At 40.1% G+C, this 18225-nt stretch overlaps 1 protein-coding gene across 1 annotated transcript in view; it reads left to right on the forward strand.

Moving 5' to 3' along the window:
- The window catches only part of LOC136866006 (uncharacterized), a 142133-nt gene that overhangs the window by 90895 nt on the left and 33013 nt on the right, over positions 1–18225 (forward strand). Inside the window, exon 2 of the mRNA XM_068226798.1 lies at positions 11670–11817. Coding sequence (XP_068082899.1) covers positions 11676–11817 — 142 coding nt within the window. The 5' untranslated portion in view covers positions 11670–11675. The remainder of the gene's footprint in view (positions 1–11669; positions 11818–18225) is intronic.

Genomic DNA, 18225 nt, shown 5'->3' on the forward strand with positions numbered 1-18225 from the left:
ATAATAATAATAATAATAATAATAATAATAATAATAATAATAATAATAATAATAATAATAATATATGTCAACTCCTTAGTCTTGTTTCCTGATGCGGTATCGGGGATTAGATGTGATGAAATTGCATGGCACGTTTTTACGGCTAGATGCCCTTCTTCAGCTGAGGAGCTAATGAAATTAAATGAATGATGGTGAAAGAAATTGGGTCAGGAGATGGAAGGAGTCGGCTGTGCCTATGAATACAAACTGTCCCGGCATTTGCCTGAAAATAAAATTGGGAAACCACAGAAAACAATTCTTAGGACAGCCGACAGAGAGGTTCGAACCCACGCGTCTCCCGAATGCAGAGCTTGGGTTCACAGCAGTACCACTTTAACATGCACCACTCCCCTTGAGTTAAATCCAAATAAAATATTTTCTTTTACTTATTTAGACGTTTCTTGAAAGCTCAGCTTACTTTGTCTACTATGAGGCTTCGCTACCGATCTTATGTTTCATGTCAGGTAAGTGATTCTCCATTATTGCTACTTGGATTCAGATACTGCTTGCTTAGGAACTTATCAAGTTGGCAGCAATGGTTTATCTTATTTTGCTCTACCAGTTGCTCTCAAGGGACTAATTATACAATATTTCAACTATAGATTATTCCAGTAATCCTCAATCTCGTAGTTATTTGCAGTAACCTTATCAGTTTATTCATTCAATAACTTATTACTTTTATCTCTCAAATTCACTCAGTGGAAATCAATGAATTGTTGGATTGCTTTGATTAAAGCAAGAAACATCTTATCAAATACGGTACATCATTATTGTTCGGCACGAGAATAATGGCTGAATGTCGACACATTAATCCGTTATCCAATCAGACTGCAATATTGATTGCTGTTATATTAATGGAATGGAAGTCCGGCTGTATGGATGAATGGTCTGCGTAGTGGCTTTTGGTTCAATGGGCTTCGGGTTCCATTCCCGACCAGGTACAGGACTTAAATGTTATAGTTGGGGATAAAACATGACGGCCTCAGTTCCTGGAAGCGAGCTGAAAGCCAGCAGTCAATCGCACCCTGCACCTGCACAGTTAACGAATTCTATGTGATCCTTGTTTGGTGTGGAGAGGTTGCCAAACTACTTTTTTTTCCCCCACACTCTCTTCAGGTTTTACCCTTTCTTCGTTTTGAGTGCAGTAGACGATTTAGCAACTCCGACTTCACGAGACGTAGGAAATCCTATAAGCCGCTGATAGACACCGGACTGTCGCTGCAGAGTAGTGGTGTGAGGCGAGGTCGTTATGTTTTGTCCCCAAGGATACATGGTTGATTCCATTGACTCGGGGATTTGGTATCTGTGTTTTTCCCAGCATGTACCATACAAAACATCACACTCCACCGCAATAACACACAGTTTTCTGTACACTACCGTGTCGAAGCAATAAGAGGTTGGTTAAAAAAACTGAAACAGTTTTCATGAACATATTGTTACGAATAAAACTCCTTCTGTTTTAACACTCGTAATTTATTTCAGTATGCCTCAATAGGTGCACACACACACACATATATATACACACAACTTTACAATCAACTATGAATGGCCATACTCACTAATTACTGCCTACTTACAAGTTTCTCCCTTCCTTATGGCTCGACAGGTAGTCCGGCCCGTTTGCTATTACCTTGTTATGGCTAATCCTTACTTTCACTTCTCCAAGTCCGGTCAACTCATACAGCAACTGTGTGTAGACCGCTGGATCTGAACACAGGACTACGGGTTACACAACCCACGATGACTATTCCTTGGGCCGTCTCCAGGGACAGTCCGGTAATTCACACAGACACATGCAGTGAACAACTAAACAACTCAACAGTATTCAACAGCAGGACGATACTCACAACTGTGAGCATTAACACAGGTCCATTACCCTCACACTCACGATAGTGGCTTCCTTCGCTAACTCACGGCGATTCTCTGTCCATAGAAACACACACACATATACACACACACAGTAATCTCAGGTAGTACACAATCTTCCGTTCCGTACGTCATCTCCGGCCAACGTACACACTGGACTCTTCGAAACCACAAGAGCTCGTCGTTCGGCGGGACACCAGCGACAGCCAAAACCTCTGTCGCCCTCAGCCCAGTCACCGAACACCAACACACTGAGTCTCACACTGACTCCACCACGGAGTCCAGCACTAACTCCGAGTCCATCACTAACACTGACTCCACCAAGGAGCCCAACACTGACTGACTGTCCGCGGCTAGCCTTCCTTTTTATAGTCAGCTGACGTGAACAATACACGGAAATACCAGCCATGCCCGCAGGCCGACTGGGAGCTCCCCGGTTGGCTGATTCACTAGTCCCTTCAAGGAAGTACCAAAAGGGGCTACGATAGGCCTGGCACATAACAATATCATCCATAGGATATTTTCGTAACAAAGAGGTTGAGGGGTAACAGGAGGTCGAGGGGTCGATCCTGGGTTGAAGGGTATATTTTTTATTTCGTAAATGTAGTCCAGATGGTATGGTATCTGGCATCTTAATCGTCAACAGCGATTGCAGCGGGTCCTCTAGACACCATTTGCACTTACATACTACTATCCTAGAAATGGACGAACAATCGTTTTCATTGGTCAGCTTTGAAAGATGCCCTTTCCACGTCGTGGGCGTGAATTCATTCGCACCACTTCATATACTAGATGCGAAACCTCTTTTCTTTGTCACTTCCTCCATTGGTCTCATAGATTAGGTACTAAATATTATTCTTGCCTCGTTCAGGTCCATTACATTTCGTTAGGGCCTTACGTTACCAGTAGGCCTAGCAAAGTATTTGTTGTGTTCAGCGTTACAAAATGTTGTAAATGTAGGATACATGTGACCTAAGGTACGGTGTCTTACTGTATTACAGTACGTAATGTCCGATGGAAATTAACAAATAAAAAATGCGCCTCAACCCAGGATCGAACCCTCGACCTCCTGCAGGCCAACCCAAAACTCTATTTACCGCACCAACTGTACAGCACGGATAACATTTGCTGACAGAGGTACTCACCGTACATTTGGTTACATTGTTGCCAAATTGCCACTCTTCAACGTCCTTTTTCTGCCTGATATACTCGCAGGACCAATTTTTGTGAGAGACATTTTTTTTATTGTTGGCATGTGAGAAGTCGCACTGCGACGCCCGAGTGCGCGAATTTCGCTTCATCCTGTATATAGGTATATAAATAATCGTTAGAGTTCGGATATTCAGGAAAAATCTTCTTTTTTTTCCATCTTCCCTTTTAGCTATTTGTTGGAATTAAACGCGAAGTGGACGTTTCTCATAATATTTAGCCTTATTTTATGGGGTCTATACATGCATTATTTTTATTGTTTTGGTGATATTGGTTATATCTTGCTCAGAGAAATGAACTGTACTTTGAATGTGATGTCGGATGTTGCTTGTGTAGTTGTGTTTGTGTCATTGTGACGAAACTTGAAGTTCTAAACTTCCGTCGCCCCGTATTGTTTTGAGTTGACATCACTAGTTTTGGAATAACTTGCTTTAGAGGAAGACTTAAAATGCGGATATATACGTCCAATGGAATCTCACTCTTGGTAAAAGATAAGGAAATAACAGAGGGGCTCATGATCAATTCAGGTAGCGCCTAAACCACCTTTCTTAGAATCTATATAAATAAAATTGTTTCTGTTTGTCTGTTTGTCTGTCTGTTTGTCTGTTCCACCATCACGTCGAAACGGCTGGATAGATCTCAACCAAACTTCATATGTAGAGTATACTGACCCCGGGGAAGGTTTCGATATGCATATCATTTTAAAATCTTTGAAAAGACGGGGGTTTTATAGGAAAAACGGTTTTCCTCCATTTTCTCTTATACTATTATAGGCAAAATATCGAATTTGTCGTATAAGGACGAGACAAAGCTCAATTTAATCCTCTTGACGCAAAGAACAAAACTCGGTAAGCCCTACGGGCCCGAAAACCATGTTTTAAGGCCCTAGAACCAACCGTTATGGAGATATTGGCACCACACTACCCCTGCTCTAGGAATCGGATAAAGAAATGAACTGCCGTAACCATGGCAACGTCAGCTCCAGGATTCTAGAGCAGTGAGATTATGCATGTACGTTTGGGCATAGCTGTCAACCAAAATAGGTACAAATAAGACTTAATATCTGGGAAAAAAATATACTGTTGTGTAAGGCACTCGTAGGACTCCTTTGGGCGGGGATGGAAAGGGGGTGAAGAACGAGTGTAAAAATCTATATAAATAAAATTGTTTCTGTTTGTCTGTCTGTTTGTCTGTTCCACCATCACGTCGAAACGGCTGGATAGATCTCAACCAAACTTCATATTTAGGGTATACTCATCCCGGAGAAGGTTTTGATATGCATATCATTTTAAAATCCTTGAATAGACAGGGGGTTTATAGGAAAACCAGAATGGTTTTTCCACCATCACGTCGAAACGGCTGGATAGATCTCAACCAAACTTCATATTTAGAGGATACTCATCGCGGGGAAGTTTTCCATATGCATATCATTTTAAAATATTTGAATATATGGGGGGTTTATAGGAAAATCAGAATGGTTTTTCCACCATCACGTCGAAACGGCTGGATGGATCCCAACCAAACATTGTATTTAGAGTATACTAATCCCGGGGAAGGTTTAGATATGCATATCATTTTAAAATCCTTGAATAGACGGGGGGTTTATAGGAAAACCAGAGTGGTTTTCCCACCATCACGTCGAAACGGCTGGATAGATCTCAGCCAAACTTCATATTTAGAGTATACTCATCCCAGGAAAGGTTCCGATATGCATATAATTTTAAAATCTTTGAATAGACGGGGTGTTTATAGGAAAACCACAGTGGTTTTCCTCTATTTTCTCTTATACTATTGATTTTCTGTAAACTTCGTTTACCGTACGTGAAACGTCTCTTCATTGTAAACAATTTTCGTTATGTTCATAATTTACCTTACTCTTCACATGACGGAGAAATTTACAATTTTCTGCTGGTATCATGCTCTGCATTTAGTGACCGACAGACCGAGAACGAACCTACAGCTTACCATGGCAACGTCTCTGACTGCATGCCAGTAGGGAAGTAACGTATTGCCATTTTCCTCATCATGCTTTTAAATTCGTGGTTGTTCCTTGGGTAGATGGCAAGAGAGGCATCAATCGGCTCATCTGCGGGATATTGGCGGAATATCGTTGGAGGTTATAACCGCCCTCGAATAGATTAAGTAATAACACCATTAGTCATCTTCATATTTGTTTACCTAAGAATCACTGAACCTAAATTTCTCCTCTGTTAGCGCTTTATTATATCCATAACTCACGGCATTTATTTATTTGTCGTTATCCGGCTGTCCTCAGTTATAATCCATTTTCTATTAGTTTCAACATTCTTAACTGTATTATTTTCTTCCTTAATTACGCCGTATGTACGTGAATGCTAGAAACTACTGGATGCATTTCCACCAAGATTCGTATTTAGAATACACCTGTCCTTGATAGGTTTCAGGGCAAATATTGTTTCTAAATCCCTGAACTAACTGGGGGTTTATACGAAACCGAAACAGTGATTTTGCACTTCCAAAAAATATACACAACAAAAGTTTATGGAAGTCTACCTACCTTGGTAGAAATTAATGTCTAAACCTTTTTTTCTCATGTGCATCATTTCGATACGAGGATCAATAAGGGAGATATCATTAAAGGACCGTTTTTCTGTACAAGTCCCATCGGACTTAACTCACGAGCGGGTGCGTGTAAAGCGTATTCCTTACAACTTGAAAACTACTGAAGACATTCGAAACAAAATTTATATTTAGCATCCACCTGTCCAAAGGTAGGTTTTAAACGTAAATAACATTTCATGTTCCGGAATGGACTGGCGGTTTATAAGGAACCGAAATGGTGATTTTACTCTTCCACAATATATACAGAACAAGACCAACCTGACTGGAAATCGACCAAACCTGATGGAATTCCACCTCTAAACCTTTTTTTTCATGTGCATTTTTTCGTCAGGAGGATTAATAAGGGAGATATCATGAATGGTCACTTTTGCAGGTTAAGTCCAGCGGACATAGCCCAAAAGGTGTTTTACATGGAGCAGATTCCTTATCTATATAAATCAAATCGTAACGACTCTGTACCTCTACACTGACTATTTTGGCGAAATTTTCGTACAGCTTTCCGTTTAAGGGGTAATAATAACAATCTCCATAATTTTTGATTTCCTGAAAGTCCTAATTTTTACCCGCCTCGCCCAAAATCCACATTGTGGCATAATCTGCCAGAAGAATAAGAAGATAATTGAAATTTGACAAAATTATACGTTTTAGCCTGTAACGAATGAAAAATCCTATATCATTAAATTTTTCATTTTTTATCCCCGAAGAATATCGAAATATGCAGGCAATTTTAATGATGGTGCAGACCTTCGGAAATTCCTATCACGTAACGGATTGCACAATCTCCGTTCAATTTGGAATGATCTACAACCTTGGTCTTATGACTTTATGCCGTATCTGTATCCCTTTTACGTTTGATTTTTCTCTATTAATCGATGTTAAGCCAATTTGGAATTTTCACATGCATTATTCATACTTTCAATTACTTATATGAAATACAGAATCATCAAACTCTTCACGAAAATTGGCCCACTCAGTAGCCATATGTGAGCCAAATGCTACGTATGTAGCTGTCACATTATTATCCGAAAAGTAATGTAATGTGAGATGATCTTACAAAACCTTTACCCTGTTCCACGTTTCTAAATCTGACCCAAGAATAGATGACATATCATTGGACCAGCCATTTAGGCCACTAAATCCGGCGTGTCTTATGGTATAATCCTTTGTCGATATGACGTACGTTTAGTAGCAGTTAATCTGTAAATGAAGGTCTTCAATATTGTAAACACGCATATACTTTCGTATGTCGATCTATATATATTCACTGATGTCGATTTAGCGATCGAGAAAGGGTCGGTCTGCTATTGTAATCAGTACTCCCCACACCGACTTTGACTGGCAGTAGGAAAGGGTTCCTTCTCCAACTCCTGTGTAACTGTCATTAGTAAGGAAGGCCTACAATTGTAATGAATAGTTCCCTTCTCGATTTGACTTGCAGAAGGTAAGTGAGCATGCAGTATTGTTTAAAACTCCCCTACCCGATTGTGTTTGGCAGTAGGCAAGGGTGCCCGCCATTATAAAGAAATGTACTCATCTAAAATGTGACTGGCATTAGGCATAGTGGCCTGCTATTTTGATGGAAACTCACCAACTTGGTGTGACTGGCAGTACGCTGGCTGGCAGTAGGAAAAGGGGCCTGTCATTATAATGATAACTGCACAACTCAATTTCGAGTGATAGTAGGGTAATTGCCTGCCATTATAATAAAAACTGTAATCTGTCTGGAGGTAGGAAAGGGGGGCTGCCATTTTAACGAAAACTCCCCAAATCGATTCTGTCCGCATAGTAGGCAATGGGGCCTGCAATTATAATGTAAACTTCCCAACCTGATTGTGAATGCCAGTAGGCAAGTGAGCCTGCCGTTATATCACAAATCCGTAACAAACACTTTACATTGGAAACGTACGGGGACCTCCCCATGCTCTTTCTCGGATAACGCTAAGAGACATGCAATTTTAAAACTATCTTATTTACTGCATGTACACTATTTACTTCGATATTCGAATACAATGTAGAATACCGTAGCGAAGCACGGGTACATTCGCTAGTTGTCAATAAAGATTGCGTTTATGGCTTGATAGTTACATTACTAGTGATAGAGCTGACAAAAGGACACCTAAAAAAAGTGTTAAGAAATTGTGTAAAAGAGGTCCGCCTTTGTGGTGTAGTGGTTAATGTGATTAGCTGACACCCACGGAGGTCCGGGTTCGATTGCCGGCCCTGCCACGAAATTTGAAAAGAGGGCTGGAACTTGGTTCACTCAGCCTCGGGTGGTCAACTGAGTAGAGGGGGTTCGATTCCCACCTCAGCCATTCTCGAAGTGGTTTTTCGTGAATTCCCATTTCTTCTCCAGGCAAACGCTGGGATGGTACCTAACTTAGGGCCATGGACGCTTCCTCCGGTTTTCCTTATCTATCCTTTCCAATCTTTCCATCCCCCTACAAGGCTTCTGTTCAGAATAGCAGGTGAGGCCGCCTTGGTGAGGTACTGGTTCCCCTCGCCTGTTGTATCCCCGACCCGAAGTCTCACGCTCCACGACATTGTCCTCGAGGTAGTAGAGGTGGGATCCCTCTCCGAGTACGAAGGAAAAGTCAACCCTGGACCATAAACGGATAAATAAATAAATAAATAAATAAATAAATAAATAAATAAATAAATAAATAAATAAATAAATAAATAAATAAATAAATAAATAAATAAATAAATAAATAAATAAATAAATAAAGTGTTAAAGAGTTAGGGGAGGAAAGATCCTTTTCTGAAAAGTGTGTGAAGTTTTTAATGTCCAGCGGCATAGGGACACTGACAGAAACAAAGGGATACGTAGGGAATAAGGGGTATGCAATATTTTCCTATCTTTTACTTCAATTCAGTATTCTGTGCTCTCGATGTTTTTAATTACGATAATTAATACGATTTTCAATGCTTTGCAGGAGCAGCGATGTGGTCTCTGTCACCATTGTGTCGGACTGCAATATTGTCTTTGGTACTGACCACAGTTTAATTATTGATAATGGACTTATGATGGAGACTAGTGGAATTAAGTTAAACGAACTAGTAAGGAAATTTATTGAAGTAGTGCAACAAGATTGTGTATTGAATTGTATCTTTAATATAAAGGACCTAGTGTTAAAAATAATTTATTGGAAGTAAAAATGCTCGGCATATATTTGGGTCATATTAAGATATTTTAAGAGCATATTTGCCCGCATATTTGGGTGATTTTTAGGTCCTAAACATCCGAACCCTAATTACCAACATCGATCGTTCTTCTGGTTGGCTGGTCTTCTTATGGCCCCTCCCTCCATGTTTTCCAGTCTTCATGAGATCATTTTTGAGGTCTATCTTCTTGTCTACCAGCTGGAATCTTTTCCTTCTTCTTGGTCTCTTTCCATTGCATTAGTCGTCAGGCAGTCTCTTCTCGCACAGTGATCAAGCCAGTTCATCATTCGCCTTCATAAAGGTGAAGAACACAGAACATAAAGTTGGATATCTCTTGTAGAAAAAATGAAATTGACGTGAGAACTATCAATATAACATTGTACAGGAAATTTCGTAGTATCTTTCTTTATTCTCGCAACCCTTTTTAGTACCTCTTCATTTCTCACTTTATCTTTCCAACTCACCTTTTTCATATTTCTTCTATTCTTCTTCCATCCTCTTTCCTAAGTGTCCATGTTTCTGCTCTATAAATTACCACTCTCCAATCGTAGCACTTTACCAGGCTCTTAAGATATTATTTCCAGTGGTCCACACATCAGCCTTCGTCTCCTGCAGAATGCTTGCCTTCTTAGAGCAATTCTAGTTTCCATCTGCTCAGAGCGGTACGTATCTTTGGTAACGTAGCTGCCTAGGTATTTAAAACTGTCCACTTCGTCGATTTTCTCATATTCCCATGTAATAATAATCTTGTCCTGTTTTCCTCTTATTGTCATACTCGTTTTGTTTGCTGTTAAGGTCTTTTTAACAACTGTGTAACTCGTTTTCTAATTTTCGTTAGAATTACCATGCCATCTGCAAATCTTATACCCGCTTCCTTTCTTTCTCCTAGGCATACTCCTCTTGTGAAGCAACAAACCACATATATCTGGCTGGTTCGGATTCTGATCAGTGCAATCTAAGTTATTCGCGGGAGATCGATTCAAGTAGGGATGTGAATAGTGTTATTTATGACATCCGCCACTGCTTTGGAGCTGTGCTACTCCATTCAGATTACTAGTTTATTGATGAATACCTCAATCAATCAATCAATCAATCAATCAATCAATCAATCAATCAATCAATCAATCAATCAATCAATCAATCAATCAATCAATCAATCAATCAATCAATCAATCAATCAATCAATCAATCAATCAATCAATCAATCAATCAATCAATCAATCAATCAATCAATCAATCACTCAATCAATCAATCAATCAATCAATCAATCAATCAATCAATCAATCAAGATCTGCATTTAGGGCAGTCGCCCAGGTGGCAGATTCCCTATCTGTTGTTTTCCTAGCCTTTTCCTAAATTATTTCAAAGAAATTGGGAATTTATTGAACATCTCTCTTACCGGGCGAGTTGGCCGTGCGTGTAGAGGCGCGCGGCTGTGAGCTTGCATCCGGGAGATAGTAGGTTCGAATGCCACTATCGGCAGCCCTGAAAATGGTTTTCCGTGCTTTCCCATTTTCACACCAGGCAAATGCTGGGGCTGTACCTTAATTAAGGCCACGGCCGCTTCCTTCTAACTCCTAGGCCTTTCCTATCCCATCGTCGCCATAAGACCTATCTGTGTCGGTGCGACGTAAAGCCCCTAGCAAAAAAAAAAAAAAAAACAAAAAAAAATCAAACAACATCTCCCTTGGTGAGTTATTCCAATCCCTAACTCCCCTTCCTATAAATGAATATTTGCCCCAGTTTGTCCTCTTGAATTCCAGCTTTATCTTCATATTGTGATCTTTCCTACTTTTATAAACGCCACTCAAACTTATTCGTCTACTAATGTCATTCAACGCCATCTCTCCGCTGACAGCTCGGAACATACCACTTAATTTTGCAAGTAATCAGCTTCATTTTCCGTATCAAATTCTAATCACAGAGATTTACACCTTTGCCGTTTGAACTGGTGGAGACCTTAATTTCGGGCACCTGAATTCTACAGCAACGCCCTGGCTCGGTAGGAAAGCAATGGGACAGCTGCATTCGATAATATTCCTCTGTACTTTCTTATCAGGATTTTAAGCATCTGATTCTTGGAGGCAAAATATGACTCAACACAAGTAAATAAAACAAAACATTCGAGAACTGGAAAAATCCAAAGAAAGGCAGTTCTGTTTTTTTTCTGGGTGATTTTCAACAAAAGCGTAGCGTTCCAAAAATATTTGCAAAGTTTGTGCTGGGAAGACTTGGGAGTAAGGAAATGAGCTGCCTGACTAAGCGGTATGTTCCGAGCTGTCTCTGGAGAGATGGCGTACAATGGCATTACTAGACGAATAAGTTTGAGCGATGTTTTTAAAAGTAGGAAAGCATGAAGGTAAAGTTGGAGTTTAAGAGGATTAATTGTGGCAAATATTCGTTTAAAAGAAGAGGAGTTAGTGATTGGAATAATTTACCATCCTCGATAAAGTTCCAAATTCTTTGAAATTATTCAAGAAAAGACTACGTAAAGAACAGATAGGGAATCTGCTACCTGTGTCACTGCCCTAAATGCACATCAATGGTGATTGATTGATTGAATGATTGATTGATTGACTGATTGATTGATTGATTGATTGATTGATTGATTGATTGATTAATTGACTGATTGATTGATTGGAGGATAGGATTTAACTGTGCTGTTGACGACTCAGAAATTCTTCCGATAAAATAAATACATACTGCGAATGTAGAAAAATAGTGAACAAACAGTAATTTGTTTATAAAATACTTTTCTATTTGATATTCCTGGAATATTTATGTTCACCAGGTCACGATGTCCCCCTGGCTACTGAGATTGCTTCTAATGCTGATTGTCTACAAAGTGGTGAGATTACAGACTCATGTCTCTCTAATTATCAGTCTTCGTCGACATTTCAAGGCGGGTTGTGTGTTCTTCTCAACGGGAAACAGCACAGGTGAGTTTAGTTATTGTCGTTCTCTCCTAAGCTACTATATGTCTATCGTTCCACAAAGGGTGAATCTAATGGTATTGAGATGGTCTTTCCCTAGATTTACTGGTTTCGTTCTCGGCAAGTCGTAGAGTTTATTCAGAAACCCTTGTGCAATTTATGCAAACTAGCGTATAGTCACAATTCCAGAGTTAGCGTGTGTTGAATTGGGGTTCCAAAGGTGAACAGCATGGTGTGGTGAGATTTTCGACTGACAAAGATCCCCGCATATTATTTATTATTACGTCTATTTCGTGTTAAATTATTCAGTTCATGTGTTAAATATAGAAGCTGGAAAGTTTTCCACAGTAGATATTGCTTATTCGTGGGGAAATCAAGTGTTATCCAGGAAAGTTCCATGAATCATCAGTGACACCACTGGGAAATTGGGAAGTGCCATCTGTTCAGGGGGAGGCGAGTCTATTGTCTGGTACCGAGCAAGTATCCGCGCGGTTTTGGGTCACGTAGCCATTAGCTTTCATTCGGGAGATAGTGGGTTCGAACCCCACTGTTGGCAGACCTGAAGAAGGTTTTCCGTGGTTTCCCATTTTCACACTAGGGAAATGTTGGGGCTGTACCTTAATTAAGACCAAGGGCGTTTTCTTCCCAGTCCTAGCTCTTTCCTATCCCATCGTCGCCATAAGACCTATCTGTGTCAGTTGGACGTAAAGCAAATAAAAAATAGGAAAGTTGATATGGTTCACTTTATTATAATAAACTATCAAGATACCCGTGCTTAGCTGCGGTTATTTGAATGTTGGAGACTTCATTGTCGGTTAAGTCTGTATACTCATCGCCCTCTGGTATACGTGGTTTGATTCACTCCCACTGTCCTCTGCAAATTGTAAGAGGTTAATCAACTTCTTGTGGCTATTGCTAGCTTGGTATGGCTCTTGTATAGCAGACTCTCCGACGAGGGGTGCGGGTGGAGGTATCTGTCGTATATGGAAAAATGCGTGTTTTGTGTTGAAGGATAGCGTTGTGCGTGGTGTACGAGTTTCAGTGATGTTGGGGACGGCACATACACCCAGGATTCGAGCCAAGGGAATTAATAATTTAAAGATTAAAATCTCCTGACCTAACAGGGAATCAAACCCGGAACCGTCTGAATCGTAGGCCACTAGGCTTGTAGTCAGCCAAGTCATAAGATGTAGTAAAGGATATTTAGAGGTGAAAGCTTTTAAGATGTGCTACTGTTCCCACGAGGTTCCTTGGTCGGTCGAGCATTGCTTCTACTTGTATTAGACTCATTTTTTCTAACGACCTCTGATGGTCAACTCTTATTCGCTACTAGCCCTTATGGTATTAGGTTTTCAAGGCGAAGGAGTCGATTGATTTAACTGTCATTCATGGCCCGTTTTTCCTAAGGCATATACCCTCATTTCACAATGGATCTGAAAGTATTTTTCTTTTTAATTGAGCGAGCGGGTTGGCTGTGCAGTTAGGGGTGCTCAGCTGTGAGCTTGCATTCGGGAGATAGTGAGTTGGAACCCTACTGTGGAACCCTGTAGAAGGTTTTATTTGATTCCCCATACACACACCAGGCAAATGCTGGGGCTCTACCTTAATTAAGGCTACGGCCCCTTCCTTCCATTCCTAGTCCTTTCCTATTCCAACGTCGACGTAAGACCTATCTGTGTCGGCGCGACGTAGAGCAAATTGTCTTCTTAATTGTATAAGCTGATGATCCCACTTTACACTTATAAAATCATCCATCACCACCACTAAATTTTATAGAACGTCCTTGCAGAATAACTTCCGGATGGAAGATTACAAAACAATGAGGGATGCTCACTCACCAACAAGTTACGTATAACTGTTCGTGTGAGAAACATTCGTTCTTCAAATCCACGCCACCACCCCCAGGAACTGCCCTTGGGCGATTTAAAGGCCAAATTTGATAGGGAAATGGAGTCTTTTTAACCGGAAGGACAAATCTGACGGGATGAGAGGAATGTGTAGTAGAAAACCCATTCTCCTTACGGTTTTATGTTTGGAATAAGCCACCATTGGTCTATACTTTCCATCAGATGAATCAAGGCAGGATGTCGTAATTTAACTGGTGTAAACCCGTCGATGGCTAGGGTACGCGAGGAGAAAAGGGAGTCAGCAAACAAAATGCAAGAGACAGAGCGAGAGTTTTGAAATCGGGGAGGACAACGCTAGGGTGTCCCCTAACAGAAAATATCCAGGTCTGGAATAATTTGAATTCGATCCCGTATATAAGTCACAGAGCCACATCCCACAGATTCAAGATGAGGACAATACGTTTTAATATTTTCGAAGTAGAACAAGCCATTAAAACGATGTAACTGTAACTGATTTATTTATTGCCAACTTGTTTCAAATATCCGTTGAGAGGTAGCTGGCCGAACACAAAGGGAGCCTCTTGTATCTCGCGGATGTAGGCTATTATTGGGAGCGTCACTCTACTCGGACTATAAAAGAAACCGTCATTGTAACAGCCCTCAGTAGCCATCAGTAGCTACGTGATATTTGAGGATTGCACACTTTCCGCGAGGACATGATCAACAAATCCTATTGTATCAGTGATACATGAGACTTAGTAACTATTAGTTTAAGCTCACCCAAGAAACAATCGCTCAGTTAAAAATGTTTTAATACGATTTCGCACTGTAATAATTTCGAGTGCGGCTGATGACGGCTAACCGCTGTGAAGGACTAGATCGGAACGGGGAAAATATCCCTTAATTTGGTAACTATCTTTTGATCGGACTAATGTCTCGATAGGGCATATTTTCAATTGTATCCTCACCAGGGTTACAACTGTGCATTCGTGCAGAAACGAAGCGGTGAAGAGAATAGGGATTGACAACCGTTACCAGGCTACAGGAACACATCTGCAGTACGTGACCGAAGGCAGCACATCATGGGACCAGAAGGATCGAACCAGCAGACTTAAAGATCCGTAGACAGCAACTCTGTCATGACCTAAATTATACACATGGAGTGGTTCCGAGGGCACTGCTGATGGAAGACATGGAGATAAACATAAGTTGAACTGTTTATAAACATGAAATGTAGTGATCATATCCACATGTGGCCATTTCGTTAAATATAAATAGTAATTGTAATGTAAGCCAGAGATGCATTTGCTTGTTTTCATTTACTTTCTTAGTAATGTTTGGGACTGGATGCATGCTATATCCCAGTCTTATTTCAGTGTTATTTGGAGTTGGGGTACGAGGGCTATGTTAGGATGTAGTGTAGTGGTTTGTTTGTGTTAAAACATTTTTTTTTTTGCTAGTGGCTTTACGTCGCACCGACACAGATAGGTCTTATGGCGACGATGGGATAGGAAAGGCCTCGGAGTTGTAAGGAAGCGGCCGTGGCCTTAATTAAGGTACTGTACCGTACCCAGGGGTAAATACCCTCTAGGACGATGCCTCCATTCCTGTATGAACATCCGACTAACTCAGGGTTGGGCAGAGTGTGGGTAGGTTGTCGGTTGGGTCAGGATAAAAAGTCGAAGTTCTACTCTAAAATATCAATCAATGACAGGAAATGGAGGTATAACACGAATGAGAAACAATCATAGGGGGTCAGATGGATTTATTGATAAATATCCCCGATCATATTACGAGAAAACAATTAAATCAAGAAAAAAAAATAATATGTCAAAATGAACTCAAAAATGTAGAAAATAAATGGAAATCAAAACGTTACTTGAATGATAATACAAGATTTGAAATCAAAAATCAAGTTCAACAAAGAACATTATATACATCAAGACTGAGCTTCTTCTTATAGTCCAATGTTTATATTGTCTGGCAACAAGTGTACGCAAACACTGACATGTGGTATTTCCGTATGGAGTTACACACTATCGCATCACAACGATACGGTTTCCAAATTTAAATTAAATCCGAGAGTCGTCGAAATACTACCGTTAAATAAAAGTTACATTATAAAGAAAAGTTACGACGAAAAAAAAAATAATTAAGACGCACTGGACGCTATGTAAGTTATGCAAAATACTAGGGGCATATCCTACACTATATTTACAACAATTCAAATAATCAAACTAAACACATCTATATACATCGGATATCGAGTAAAGTCTTAAATGCTACACAGATTCTAATGTGAAACCCGGTTCACTGCAAAAGATCTAGACAGAAGTAGATAAACCATCAATACTTCAGCACTCGGGCTTTTCCCTTTTAAAACAACGAGACAAGGTATACAATCACAAATAATAATGTACAACATCAACCTGTAAGGGAAAGACATATAAATAACCCTTGATATCACGAAGAAAGCAATGGGCAACATTGCCTCCTTCTGCTGCATTTACGCGCTCAACAGCGCGGTCATCCGTCATGTACTTCCGAGTAGATTACGAGCTGAAAAGAAATGTTGAACTCAACACTATGCTAAAGTTTAGATTCTGTCTCCCGAGGCTGTCACTAGGAAGTTTCGTCTCCTTCACACCTACAGATAAACACAGGCCAGAAATCAGCTTGCCATGAGATAACGCCTTTCACCGGCTACACGGAAACTCACGTATATTCATACCTTCTTAGCATGCTTTTACCATTGAATATCATCAGACTCAATAGTCTGGAATTAATACTGTCCATTCTGATCACAATATACACTCAGAAGACACTTAGCAGGCACACACATCTGCACAATATTCTTTCTCTTGTCAGGCATACCATCAGCCTGCATCAATACATTATAATTCAGCATGCAATCTTTATCTCATTATTTCTCATAAATCCCATTGGCCTTCCACATTATGAGACTCAGTTCATGTCCTTTACAGACCATCAGGCAAACAGAATCCACCTTTACTCAAAGATCTTATTTTAACAACGACGTTCTGCAGCTCCTTCAGTCAGCTTCCGTAAAATCATGCGTCATGCAGAATATCTATACCTGTCTCTCTGAATAACCGAAATGAAATGAACTAATACGTATTGAACGTTGTATAAAGATGAACCTGTCAATCTAGCCCTTCTAGCATATAAATAAGGAAAACTTGGAATACCCTATACTAAGTAACATGCGTAAATAAACAACAACTAATCCTATCAATCCCTCATTTTCCCAATCATCTAATCATAAAGCAAAATGAAAATAAAATAAACATGCATTATTCTCGTATCCGAATCTATCATATTAACAAAATCAAACAAACACATGCCTTCAGGCTTACTTTACATGAAAATTAAAAATTCTATCTACACTGCCCTAGTACCTTAACATAATTTACATATCATGCCATAAATAACACATGCGTCTTAACTGAATTCCATCCGACGACTCTCGAGATACCAGGATAGCAGCTTACATCCCCGCTGATTGAGGGATTTATTCCATGTTAATCACAGCATTAACATGTGAGAATGCACTTCTTTCTTCTGCATGCATCGCCATCAACTTGCTGGAAAATACTCCACTGGAACACAGAAGACTGTGGTTGACAATATCTTCGCTGCTTAATGCTACGAGCCGAAATACCCTTTCTCTTTACAAGATCAGCTAAACACACTGATATAATTATAATACACTTCACTTAAAGGGTGAGAATACAGTTTGAAAAGCAGCACACGGTTCGCTACGGAAGTTCCTCGCGAAACGCGCCCGTCGCGAAGTAGTGAAACAATAGCAGGTTTCCACTACACTTGTTACACAGCGGTCACAAAACACCGTCTTTATATATTGAAAGTAAACTCTGCCAAAATATACTATTCCATTTACTCAAGAACAGTAAAATCTTCCAACTGCACAGTTTAAAAGATTATTTAGAACAGTTACTGTTACTGGAATCACGATCACCAGTTCAGAGTTTGTGCTTCCGCACTATCCAAGCATTTAACACAGAGTGACGCTCTCCAGAGCTTGGGTTACTGAGGAGGCTTCGGTGACGCCATATTAATAATGGGGTTCCCGGATGTCTGAACCAACCACCAATCAGAAAATTCGTCGTATATGATGACACAATATTTATTGTGATATATTTACAAAACACAGCTCAGACACTAGCAAATCGCTTCCACCAATTTTTATATTACTTTTCCAAATATATCTGACTTCTGAAACTGTGGAAAACCGATTACTGACAGAAACTGACTTTAGCAACTGATCACGTTGGTCATTCTGGAATTAAGATTTGGCGCGGTGTAGCCTCCATGTTTCCCAAGTCCTTAATTTTCATTGGCTGAAATATATTGCTTAGTCAGCATCTACTACACGTGTCGATCCTTGCCAGCGCTTGGTTACGCCACCCTTTCTCACGGTCATACGGAAATATGAAGCAATGTCCAACGACTCACTGTCTTGCTCAACATCCGGTATCAACTATCTTGGGATACGATGCTTTAACATGTTAGACTGTAACTTTTA

This window comes from Anabrus simplex, chromosome 3 (assembly GCF_040414725.1).
Source record: "Anabrus simplex isolate iqAnaSimp1 chromosome 3, ASM4041472v1, whole genome shotgun sequence".
In the NCBI taxonomy this organism is placed as follows: domain Eukaryota; kingdom Metazoa; phylum Arthropoda; class Insecta; order Orthoptera; family Tettigoniidae; genus Anabrus; species Anabrus simplex.